The sequence below is a fragment of the Anopheles merus genome, chromosome 2L, assembly GCF_017562075.2.
Source record: "Anopheles merus strain MAF chromosome 2L, AmerM5.1, whole genome shotgun sequence".
In the NCBI taxonomy this organism is placed as follows: domain Eukaryota; kingdom Metazoa; phylum Arthropoda; class Insecta; order Diptera; family Culicidae; genus Anopheles; species Anopheles merus.
Window position 1 is genome coordinate 28,376,372 of NC_054083.1, and position 13,513 is coordinate 28,389,884.

Consider the following 13,513-nt stretch of genomic DNA (forward strand, 5'->3'; position numbering starts at 1 on the left):
TGTTAAGGCTATTCTACAGTTTGAGGATATTGTGTCAGTCTATTTCAAGATTTTTTGCGACAAAAAAGTCACGTGTGGAGAAAGTATCAATTTACATTAATCAAGCACTAAAATTCAAATGCTGTACCGTTTTATGAAGCGGTTTTTTTGTATTTCATTGCATTCCACGTCTCGCTTTGCAACTACGATTCCCGCTTGCTCCTTCATCAATTATGCCATTCCGCGTCGTGCATCATGGAGCATCGTAATGGACGCCATTTTCCAGTCGCTTAAATGGACAATACAATTAGGCAAACGACAGGCGCCAGCTAAATGAGTTTCTGCATCAATTATCCTATTGCCAGCTACGCTCTGCGCTGGCGAGCTCTCCTCGTCGATTGAGCCAGCTTTCTACCCTTGTACCAAAGCACGGCCCAGTGTACAACATCTCGTCGTCGAGATTCCACCGTTCAAGGCTTGTATCCGCTTGTTGCGGTCGATGTTGCGGAAGGAACAATAGCGCAAAACCCACCACCCAATCCTAGCGAAAAGCAAGCGTTCCCTTGTCTTTCGCGCTCCGTGCTCTGGTTCAGATCAAATCCTGCCCGTCAGTCATTTGGGACCAAAATTCGTGTAGTTAAACCATTCGATCGTGTGCACAGCTGGTTCAAACGCTGCTGGATGGCTGCTGCTGCTGATCATATGGATGCGCAGCTGTGTACGCCATCCCTCCGCTCACATATGCAACTGACAGCTTAATTCGGCTGCCATCCCGCATCAAATCGATTGCTACAACTGTCAGCCAGCGAAGAGGAAATTAATAACTCGGACTAGGATAGTCTCTACTGGCGCTAAATAAGCGTAACGTGTGCCTAGAGAGAAACGGAATCGATCGATTGCAATAGAAAGGGATGGGAGGCAGGGATTTAAATTCACATTATGCACTCTTTTTGTATTGATTTATCAAGGATCAAGTAGTTTACTCTATTATGCAAATTTATGAAGCAGATTTAAATTTACCCCATCGCATGAACAACAATACGCTCGTGAAATGCAGTTTGTTTGTTGTCATCACATTCATTGTTGTCAACAAATACGGTTCTTCAGTCAATATTTAGTTTGGACGGCACAAAAGGAATAGATTAACATAAAACATCGGGTGCAAACATAATGAAAAATCAATTATTACAAGCAAATTTGCCGTCACAGCTTGAACAACATAGTAAACATCATCATAAACTATGTGGAAAAACATGTATGAACCAATCATATTAACAATGTAGTTTGAATCCAATTCAATAAATTGAAATCCAAAGTAATGAATAAAAGCACTGCAGCAAACAAACTACATACTATCTTGGATATTTCATTCAATTACTAACCAATCAAGAAAGATTGTAAAACATTTTTTCAACGTGAGTGACTGAGAGGAAATTACATGTCCATCTAGCAAAAGTGACTTCCATCAAACATGGTCAAAACGGAATCTTACGATATACTACATCAAAGAATCCATAATGTCCCACGGACGACGATTACCTTAGTGACCGGAAGTTGGATCGCTGCGGGAACCAATCATTATCAAGACATCAAGACAGATGGAAGCTTCTTGTTCATGAAGCTTATGTTTTTTCATCGTCATTCCGAGCGACGTATTACGCCTCAGGTTAGCTTAATCAATAAACTGTGTAACACAACTTCGTTTTATCCGTTCGTTCAGTTAATTCGAACGTTCGTCTCTAACTCCTAATATAATTTGTCCACTGCTCCATGCTTAGATGTGTAAGCGGTAAGCAATTTATTATAATTTGGAAACAGATAACTCAGAACCTGCGATGATATTACAGATTTATTCATAGGTCTAATTTCTAGAAAGATATTACTGCTGTTCATGATATCTATGAGAATAATTAGTTTTAAGATCATTCTATACAATTAAATAAAACTCAACAGCGAATTTATGTCTGTAAAAACGTTGACACACCGACATGTATTTAAATACAAACAATTCAATATGCATGTCTTTCCAATTTGAAATCCGAAAGAAAAGAAAAAAACAAAAGGATTTGTATCAGCAAATACCAACAGTTACGCAAATCTATTCTCACACTGATGCAAAAGGCAAAATCACATTTCCCGCAAAAAAAATCCGCTCCATTCCCCGACAGCACCACGCTGTGTGTAAAAGTACTCCTAAATCTCAAGTGGCGGAAAATTGAGATGTCACTTCTGTACCAAAAACCTATTCCAGGCTCTCTTCCATCCCATGCCAGCCAGCTACTATCGAGCTCACGCCACCCTCAGTCGCACGTGGGTCAATCTGGTAAATCGTTAACGCTAGCTTTCTCTGCTCTGAAATGTTGAATAAAACGGAAAATCCTACCCTTCGTAACAAAACGATTGTGCGAGCGCAACTCAAAAAAAAACTGCAAAACTCATAAACGAATATGATCCGGAGCGGCCGAAGACCTACTTCTGGCTTATCAAAATCGAAACCATACACACCCGTACAAAACATCTCCATCGAATGTCTTACCTATTCGGCACACACTTTGACCACTAAATAAATCTCCCCACGGATGAAAAATGGCGTCCATTCGTGCAGGTTGTCGGATACATTCGCCGTTCCAGCAAAAAGTCAATACTAGATAAAAAATATGATCAGCCAAAAAAGCGCTTTAGCTTTGGCTTACAACGTCCCTTTTCAATCCTCCTTTTCAGCGGAAAAGCCCATCGCATTGGGATTTTTTTTTCGAGGTGTAAGAGGAAATTGAAATTTTATTGATTTAGTTGTCACCACTGGAAAGCCACCGAAGCTGGTGCTGGTGAGAAAATTTTGATGGAAAAATGTACATCGATCCGACCTGGTCGTGTGCGCGCATAAGTGTGTGTGTGTGTTCTTCTTACTAAAAGCACAATAAAGCTCACCGTAAAAGAGCAACCGAAACCGGTAACATTGCAAACATTGTTATGCGAAACTGCGCATCATAATTGCCGTTCGCATCGTGTGCGACGAATTGTGATCGATTTCAGCTCATCCCTGCCGAGGCAGCGCGTGGGAACTGCACGGAAACGAAGTGATGCAAATTTATACTTGATTATTTGACATTACGATGAGGGATTTTTATTTCCCTGCTTCTGCATGGCAGGGAAATCCCTTCGCACGTTATGGAAATTTTGTGCTCACATTACATCCAGCTCAGTGCATTAGAACAGAGCCGCAGACACCTGTCGACAGGGGGAAATCCATCTGAATTCTCAATGCAAATTTTGTCGTCGTTAGCTGGCTGGTTGCTATTCAATTACTGTAATTATGGTTGAACATCTTTTCGCCGGGAAAGGTAAATGCTTTGGCATGACATTGGAGTTAGATATCGATTTCATTGAACCGGAAAGTGGGCCGCGGTAAGCGTAGTCATGTCAACGTAACCTAATATATGGTAATTTTGAAAGGTTGTACATGTCCTACAATCGAAGCATATCGATCGTCTTTGGAAGAGTCTTGGTTTGGTCGAACTTAAGGTTCACAAAATCATGCAGGAAACAACTAAAAGCTTAATAAAACTGTATCTAAACAACGTTATTTCACTTACCATTACATTTTGCATCTTGTTCTTATTCTGTGTATGATTGCTCCCATCTCCACTTAAAATCCTGCCCCATCCAGAATATCCGGCAGTATCAAGGGTGGACAGTTCAAGGGCGTGCAGGTAACCCTGGGAGCGGGATCATTCTCGGGACCGGCGACACACACACACTGCAGACAGTTTCCCGTTTCCTGCTTCAGCACTGCCCCCACCGGATAGGTAACGCCTGTTCAGACGAGAAATTCAATTTATATTAAATCACATTTAACCGCACATAAATTCCACAAACCTACCCATAACAACGCAGTGCTGTTCACTTTGATCCTGTCTGGTGGTCGGTGGAGTGATAGTACTACTACTGATACTACTGCTACCGCCACTACTGCTCATGGACGGGACTTCCGGGTAGATCAGCTCGGAGTGATTCGTCCCATCGACATAGTCCGTCGTCTCGAGCGTTGTTGAGTTGAGGATATCAATTACCGACGACGGTGACGGAGGCACCTGCGTCGAATGCAGTCCCTCACCGAGACTGTACTTGCCCTGGGTGACGTTTGTAGTAAGCATGATCGCTGGCGCCACAGCACCAACGTCATCCAGCCGCTCCTCCTCATCGTCCCCTTCGTCACTGTCCGTAACGTCGGAATCTTCATCACCGTTTGTCGCTTGATCCTGAGTCACACGGGACGATACTCGTCCATCGAAGCTAAGCACATCCCGATACGGTTGCTTTTCAAGTCCGTCGCCGTGGTTTTCGGTTCCAAGCTCAGGTCCTGCCATCGCTCCACTATCGTCAAACATCTCCACATGCCCGGACGAGGTGATTATGTAGTGCTGTGGAACATCCCGATCATGCGAACGCATCGGAACCGTTGCCTGTCGGTGCTCGGACTCCGACTCGTGGATCATCCCATAACCGTACCCGCCGAACTGTTGCTGCTGCTGTTCTGGCCCATTCTTGCCATCTGGTACATTGTTCTTTCTTTCGGTTACTTCCACTGACTGATCACGGAACTTGTCACCTTCCCTGCTAGAGTCGATCTCGGATATTTTTGGCAGTGCGTCACTCGCAATCGAAACTGTCGGTTTGCGATCAAATTCGTACGAAAATTCCCCTTCGTACTTCCCCTTCAGGAGATTCTTTTTGTGTTCTTTCAACTTTTTGTGTCCCAACGTACCGGCTTTCCCCTTTCGAACTCCCGTTGCCGCTGACCCGACCTTGGTGACCTTGCGACCACCGTCCGCATACTTTCCTTCCCTTGACGTGGTGGACGTGATGGGACCCATCGATACCGGGCGATACATCATGATTGGTGGTGTCTGTGGAAAGCTTAATATGTTCTTTGGTATTCCATCCAGCACATCCGTAGTGTGCACCGATCCGTGATGCGTTACCGTCTCCGAGGAGCTATGATCGCTGTCTGGCGCTTTCGATGCGGGTGTTGAAATCGGCAAGGTGCTGCTTATGACTGTTGTTCCACCGTCACTAAGCGAATCTGCCAACACGAGCCGTGTAGCTCCGTTCCTATTGTCTTCTGTGGCCACTGCGTCAAAGGATGATTTTGATTTTGCTTCATACGCTGTGCTCATGACAGTTGACGCTTCGGAGATCAATTCCGTTGACGTTTGATCACTCTTGGGTGGCTGCTGGGGTGAACTGATTTGTGGATCCGCGTCATCTACTGTTTTCGCCAAAGAATCTGCAATGAAGCCAAGAATTTACATTCTAATATCAACAACAAACTTTTGGACTTTTGCTTAGTTACGATATTCATGTCCCAAGTATTCCCTCTTTTAAGTTCCAAGTCCTTCCCGTTTACAAACAAATTTGAATCATGTGCTGATGTCCTTCGTGCTATTTTTCCTACTCCATAATATTGTGCATTCTTTTTCGCATCTAAACCACCATACACAACTTGGATCGGTACCAAAAGCGCCCTTTTGCCTACTGGTCGGTAACAAAAAGCTGTTGAAAAATTGCATTACCTTAAGTGACACTCTCAATTTGCCAGCATTCTATCTACAGTCCATCCCGGCCACGGTCACCCTCTTATCGCACCAAGAGTATGCCCATAAATTGCATTATGAATTTAAGGGATGTGCCGATCCGTTTCCCGCAAAAAGGATAAATCACGATAGCCCACAACAGTGCCCGGTACAGTAGGCAGACTCCGACAGGCCCGAACGAGCCCTGGTGCGCCGCAGCACATGCTTGTGGATGAAAAATGTTCATCTGATTAGTAGCTGGTTGACCTGAATGCTGCCAAAAAGCATGCGAGATAGGCTCGTTTGGTCTTTGGACTGTAGCAAAAATCGATCGGCAGCAGTGGCAGTATGGTAAACCGGTGGTAGCATTAATTTACGACGGATAGATAAAAGATTCTCCTCCGCTGCAGGTGACGTATGATTGCGGACCGAAAAGGGGTTTGGTGTAAGAGGACCCGGTATTGTTAGGTTCATAAGGATCCGTTTTTGTTTTGGAATAGTTAAATTATAGCTATAAAAGGCAGAACGGTACGAACGATACAAGATATATAGAAGCATTGCTTTTATAGGTGAAAGATTGTAGCGGAAAATAGTAAGCACCACGTTTCACAAACAACAAAATGATGCAAGATTACTTGGGTAGAAAGATACAAACTTTTACAGATATTCATCGAAAATAGACTTCCTATAGCATATTTCATCGATTCTGTGCACTTTACCATGGTTTAGCCGTAATAAAAACTCTTACATGAGCTTCATGTGAAAGAAAATATAAAAACCACATGAAAACGGATTTTCCATTCAACGAATCCAATTATTTGCCCTGTCCTTTGTCCCCGGCACACCACTTACCGCACTGTTTCCACCAGCAGAATATTTCCCCGTCAATGCAGAGACAAATTTCACACGGATCCAGTCGTTGTATCTGTCGACAAAAGGAGGGAGAAAAATGTTATCATTCTGCCGTTTCAAAACACAGCCAGAAAAGCGTGTCTCGTTCTCCAAACACCTACCTTCTGGCCGTGGTCATACTTGTAGTCATCGACCAGACAAGATTCCGCCTTCTGCAGCTCACCGCGATCGTTATCGTTAATGATGTCGGAAAGCATCTCCTGATCGTACCGGGCTTCCGTCTGCTCCGCGTCCAGATCGATGCTGTTGCGAAAGTGTTGCTCCATCTCCATGAAATGTGTCGGCACTGGGAGAGAGAATAAAAAGAAGAAACAAGAAACCATCAGCATCCCTCCATTAATTAATCGATCTCGGGGTGAAACAATCTCCGCCACCACCGGGGGGTGGCGAGATTGGGCGAGCAAACTTTTCACGGGGAGTGATTTTTCATCCGACCCCGAAAGCAGAGCCACACCATTGCGAACAGCTTTGTAATCCACTCCAAACACTAACACACACACACACCCCATTCATCAAGGAGCAGGTCTGCAAACGAATTTACAAAACAAAGAACGAGAACCACTTGCCAGAATTTTGGGGAACAAAAACAACGGGCCGACGGATGTTCATTTTGCTGCTCCTCCCATTAGAAGAACGCTCTAAGACAAAAAAATATGCGCAAGGATTCAATCGAGCAACTCGGCTGCTTGAAATGATAAACAACCGTCGGCCCATTTAAGTTTTCACCGCAAAACCCACTCGACTCGGTGGGCCGCAACTTGCTTATCGTTATTATTTCCGCTTCAATTCAATACAACAAAATGCCCGGCAGATAATGCATCTTTCACGCAGAACCATCCACACGGTATGAGAAAATGAGAGAAGGAAACTCCACCCCCTCTAGGGGAGTCGGGAAAAATTAAACTACGAGCAGGAAAAAGTTCAACTCTTCTTATCGTCGCCATACAGTTGCATTCGTGTTTTCTTGTGGACATGTACATTACAATGCTTGCGCAACTGTTCGCCCGTGTTCGCCTCGAGCGCGATGGATAGAGCACTTTTTCTTCTTATTCTTCTCTGTGTGTGTCTGTCCACTCGAGAGCAGCGCAAGAAAAGGATGCTCGAACCGATAGCCTGTCCTCGCCGCCATCGGTTGCCATCAAAGCCACAAAGTGCAGTTGTACGATCTTTTTTATTCCCGGCATCTTCGCCTGTGCTGTGAAAAATCGATCGCACACAAAAAAGCGCTCTTTCCAAGCGCTCCCGCCTGCCCTGCTGAAGGAACAGGATCCAATTTTTCACCGACTTTCGTTTGACGATGTTTTTTTTTCATAAATTCTCTTTCTTTCGTTCCGCTTCTATCGTATGCCAAGTGTTCGTACAATTGTTCCAAGTTTTGCTTGTCTCGTCCAGGAGGTACGTTACGGGGGGGAAAAGCAGAAGGTGGGATCCGAAAGCGTCAACCGTTGCTTACAAGTTTACCCAAAATGATAGACGATGTTTGTGGAGAGCTTGTGGAACGATTGGGAAGCCGGATGACGACAGCCGGACCGGCAAAAACGGCGACAGAGCGTTAAAGTATTCACAGCTTGCACTTGGTCGTTGCACAATTCATGCTTGCGCGTACTTGAACTCTCTTTCCTATTTGAAAGGATGTGTGTGTGCGCGCCTGAAAGCTGTTTCGTCTACATGTCTTCTTCATGTCCACGAAAACAAATAAGAAAGTGCAATGGAGGTTGCAATGCTTTTAGGAACAACAATAAGACAGGGCTTGCTTTCCTCTTAGATAATCGTATAGATGCTACCCTTTGCTTTGTACTGTTTTTGTAAACTTCTTCTTCTTCTTTCATTCATTTTTGTAAACTACCTTGAACAAAAACGAGCAGTGAACCAACTATCGACAACAATATATTTGTTTACTTAAATAACATTGTGTTTGTACGGATAAACTGATAAAATAAACTGATCTGTTAGCCATACATCAACCAACCCTGCCCTGCGAAATGACCTATTGAATGTGCTCTGGTACGGAAATAAGGCGTGTACAGCTAACGGTATGGATAAAAACCATCCACTTGCCGAGCCGAGGCATTGCATCCGGAGTGTTGGAAACTGACAAAACCATACGAAAGCTTCTGAAAACCCCCGCCGACCCGAGAACTCCCCGGTAAAGCTACAACGCTCGATTCTTTATGCGCGCGTTATGGTTGTCTTCATTCTTCCTTAAATATCATAAACATTCATACACTCACACCCGCGTCCTTCACTTTCTTCCTTTTCCCCGCTCATCCAAACCCACCACAACGCTCCGTGCAGTGAAGGAAAATAATGGTTCCCAATGTTTTCACATGGGGCGATAAAAAGCTCCACCGAACCATTCGCACCACCACTTCCACACGCACAAGATTTTCCTTGCGTGTCCTCCGTCCACGACGATGGTCGTTTTCTTCAAGCCGAGTCTAAGAAGAAGAATATCTCAATACAATGAGGCACAACGGGCTGAACTTCACACCGGGCAAAGCAGATTTGACCACCAACCGCTGGGGAGCTGGGTTCCGGTAGGAGGCTTTGGGTGGAAACTTTGGACAGAACTTTCTTCAAAAAAAACCCCCACTCCTTACCGGATTTGTCTTGTAGCGATTGTCTTTCGTTCCCAGTAGTCGAGAGCAGAGTTTGCTTTTGGCTACTGCTCGCACTCACACTCTCCTCCCCACACCAACCCCCGGTGGCAATAGCTGAACTGATTGGAAAGTTTCAACTCGCCCCGGGAGGATGTCTTGCCCGTTCGGAGGGTTTGGAGAGTGAACGAAATCGGGCGGACTTTACGGTTATTTTTATAGCAATTGTTTTCTTTCCCCTTGTCGAGGTTTTCAGCGTAATTTGAGCATAAAGTGCAAAAATTGAGTTGTAAAACCGGATGCTCAAGATCACCGATCGTCGTCAATAGGGCTGCTTATGTTGTCATTATACAAGGGTGCTTCATTTTCGTAGAGAATGAGCACGCGTTTGGATAGCTTTATCATTGGATTTAATTTATTTGTATAACCTTTACATGATTGAATAATATCTCTCGCTTTAACACACCTCAATGCTTTAAGCACTTGTTCCGCGTTCGTTGCTTCTCATACATAAATATGACTTTCGCTCTAGAAAAGCAGTAACATTCGAAACCCGCATCAACTTGTCAACCTAGTGTTTTCAGAAAGAGCGACGAAAAAATCTGTGTTTCCACTTTAAGGAATGTTGACGAGTTTTATAATTTTATTCTCATCTTCCATCTCATTTCTTTTCCCAAGGAATCCCCAGTTGGGAGGGGTTCATATTCACCCACCAGTCGGAACAGACCATTTCGCGGAAAGTGTCTCAGCAAACCGATGAAAGTATTGCCACCTGGGATGCGTCCAGGGCCACTTTTCACTTTTCTATTAACAGCCAGCTCAAAAGAAAACTTATGAAACTTTCTTCAGCTAGCCATACTAACTGGTACGTGATTGCAAAAGCCGCTGGCCAAAGTTTATCCTTCCACTGCAGCTAGCCCATCCGGGTAAGCGACTAACCTGTCTCCCGTGCTGTTGTGCACGTTGGTTTTGTTAGCAAATCTGTGAAAAAAACGACGGTCTTTGCCAGCGAGGGAGTTTTACAACATTCGCACAACATGTTAGCATATTAGCTAACTCTTTCAGACTGTGGTTAGAAATGTCTGCAAGAAGCAGAATGAAGAAGAGTGTAGCATAAATGAAGGGAAACTCGGACCTGGAGCAGTTTAAGTTTGCAGGAAGAATTCAAACCTCCCTCGCAGGTGTGCTGCAAGAATTCAACCAGGTAAACGGAAAAGTTGACGGTAAAAGTTTCAGAGATAGAAATTTTCCAAAGTGCCCGCTGCGAAACCGACGGTAAGTGGTTTCGGTTGCTGATGATTGCAATTGGCCAGTTTTCATACAATGCTCGGCTCATGGCTCATCAGTTTTTACCGCCAATTTCACTTTGGACAGCAAGTTTGGTGGCATTTTAACAATTTAGATTTTAACTTGTAGAGTCAAACAGCATATTAAAACAGGATATTTTTATAAACAGAATTATTCCAGCATAAACTACTTTATTCAGTACATTTTTATGCCATTAAAAAAACAATTTAATCTATTTTTTTTTACCGAATTCGATAGAGATCGGCACATTCCTCCAATTTCCAACGAAATTCGTTTTCGACAATATATTTTACCAACTTTGCGCAATCACTTGCTTATCATAAACTATGTTTGCTACCAACTTTTCCCAGCCTGCGCTTAAATCTTAATAACACTTCACTATCAGAGCTGTCCGATCGCGGAAGAGCGTCCGTCGTACGAAATAATCCGAGCGCGAATAATCCGTCCCCTGTGTCGACAGCGCCGACAAAAACCTTTGTGAGAGCCTAATCAGCTGCGCTGATAAGATGCAATTAAACTTTCCCAACAAATTTCCTCGCCCAACTACCACCACCTACCGTCGCCCGGCGTCCTTCCGGCCTAACACTATTGACCTTCTAATCCATCTTGGCTTGACTTGGAAAGGAACCCCCGTAGGCCGGGCGAATGTCGTGCTCGCGAGAGGAAGTTTTAATATTTATGAAAACTTTGCCTTCCACACGGCCACATGGGGACTGTGTCGGCGTAACCGATGGTTTCTTTACTGAATGCCCGACGCTGAATTTTTCTCCCACCGCTGCTGCTGCTGCTGTTGCTGCAAAGTGCAGCTGAACCGTTAGGCCAACGAAACCGAACTCGCAGATCAGTTTTATTTCGTTTTTCCAGTCGCATTTTCTCCCGCTGCCCACGCGCGTCACGAGTTTTCCACGCGCTAACTCGCCAATTTTCTCGCGAGGATTGAAAATCATAGCTTTCCGGCTGATTGAATTAAGAGCTTTCCTTTGCTCGTGGCACAGCGCCCACCCAGTGCAAGTGTCAAAACCCGGGGCCACCGTCCGGGTGAGCCACGGCGGGCCAATGTTGGGATCAGCTGCTGCCGTCTTAGCGGATCCACGGGAGCCTAAATTTCACAGCACCGTGTCCCGCGGGCGGGCAGCAGGAAACGTCGCTACCTAACTTCGCCTTCCGAAAACAATCCACCCAGACACTACGCGGTCGACGAGGGACTTCGTTTGGGAGCGGGTGCGGGAGAAAACTTCTGTGCTGAAAAAGCAAAGTGACTCGAAATCTCGCTTTCTCTCTTTACCGCTTGCTTGCGAGTGCGCACCAGCAGTGGAAAGTTTATTCGTACCGCAGGAAGAAGGGGGGATCCATGCTTTCGCAGTTTTTTTTCTCCAAAACTGCCTCAAGATGATGAACTTGTATTATCCAGCCAAGTCAGCAGAAATCCATCGTGCGACTGTTTTGCCAACTGCCGCTAGCGAGATCTGTGGCCGTCAAAGTAAGGCTCATTAAAATAATAAACCAAAACCGGACCGGGAGGAAAGTTTGGCTTCGTTCGCGTGTGAAGTTTATCGACACGAGGCAAAACAACAATAAGGATGAAGAAACAATGAAGAGGAAGCGGACAAGCAGGGCAACGTGTTTTAGTACATACGGTTTTCGGTACATTATTCTTCGTTTGGATATTAATTTGAAGCTTTGATTCGTTCCATTTTTAACGCGATGATTTGGATAAATTTATGTGTTGCACATGATGCTGACAATACTGGACATTTAATTAATCATGCTTTTTCTAGATAATATTAGGCAATAACGCAAAGTACCACATTTACTAAGGTAAAATCCTCTTCCTGCTCTGATCTTGCACTTGCCAAAAATCCGAAAACAATTGTTTTCCTTTTTCCATCAACTCTACAGAGCATGAAATAAGGTAAAGTGTTTCTAATAACTATTCCTCCGTCGTACCGAAACTCTCCATTTCCCAAGCGTATATACGAGCAAACACCGTTCGTCCTTGATAGTCTACCTAACCATAACCCTACAGGCTCCACTTGAGCGGTCACATTTCCAACATTCCCTCCAATCGTCGGCCGATCAATCTTTCCCCGCACACTCTTCTAGTACGTTGTTTTTGCGATCGAAATAGAAATTCGTCCACTAACAAGGCCGACCTGCAAGGTGCCTAATACACGTCACGTCTCACCTTGTCTGACGCCGGTTTTGTTTCACTCTGCTGTGTAGCAGTTTTTTTTTTGTTATGCCTCAATGCTTTCCATTCCCAATTGTTATTCCCAAACGTGCGGCCGTGATTTTTGTCGACCATCGGAGGCCAACCGTACGTCTACGTTCAACATCACGCACCGGTGAAGCATATGATGGTAAATAGCAGAAGCAGACTCGCTGGTCGATATTCGATTTCCGCTTTCCGGACCAACGATTCGGTGACCTAAAACCCCGTGCCCTAGCGAGCAGCGAAGCACACACTTTATAATACCGATATAAATTCGGGTAAGCCTTACGCTACCAACCCTTCGAATAGCTACCACATCGCAGAGAATAGACCGACAGTTGCCGACCAAATCAAGCTCTCGTAAGTTCCATCCGTCCGCGTCCCATGCACCACGCTGCACCACGGGCTTCTCTTTTGAGCATCTCAACCACAAGAAACTAAGCCAATTTCAAAACCCATTCCCTATGCCCTTGCCAACGGACGGCAGATTTGAGAGTTCTGATTCGAAATCCCCATGCTGCTCCGTATGTGTTTTCCATGTGTTCCTTCCGACCGCGGCCAACCACTTGTCAAAGCGGGACTGTGGCCAGCAGCTGTACGAACTGGCTTGCCGGGCTGCACTGAATGTCGTCACCACACGGTACCGCCGTTTGTTTGCATGTCATATCTCGGTGAACTCAGTGCCTGCCAGGAATCGATGTCCTTCACCACCATCCCGGGTTGGCCACTCCAAACACTACAGCTACAGCTATGGTGCATGTGAATGGTGGCGATTGTGCAACGGGATTACACTACAACCTAGTGTCAGTAGTGATAACAACCGGTTACAACCGGGTCGCCGTGTGCAATTGGAAGACATTTCCTGAGGAATCATCTTGTCGAGGAAGTGCCTGGTTTTGTGCACACGGAACTGCAACAACTGCAACACCGCA

The 13,513-nt window shown here is 45.0% G+C and overlaps 1 protein-coding gene across 4 annotated transcripts in view; it reads right to left on the reverse strand.

Annotated features, from left to right (window-relative positions):
• The window catches only part of LOC121594934, a 55,731-nt gene that overhangs the window by 4,465 nt on the left and 37,753 nt on the right, over positions 1–13,513 (reverse strand). For all 4 annotated transcript variants that reach the window (XM_041918784.1, XM_041918782.1, XM_041918781.1 and 1 more), the window contains exons 4-7: positions 6,566–6,750; positions 6,405–6,477; positions 3,860–5,266; positions 3,573–3,792 (exon numbers count right to left, since the gene is read on the reverse strand). In XM_041918784.1, coding sequence (XP_041774718.1) covers positions 3,626–3,792; positions 3,860–5,266; positions 6,405–6,477; positions 6,566–6,750 — 1,832 coding nt within the window. In that variant the 3' untranslated portion in view covers positions 3,573–3,625. The remainder of the gene's footprint in view (positions 1–3,572; positions 3,793–3,859; positions 5,267–6,404; positions 6,478–6,565; positions 6,751–13,513) is intronic.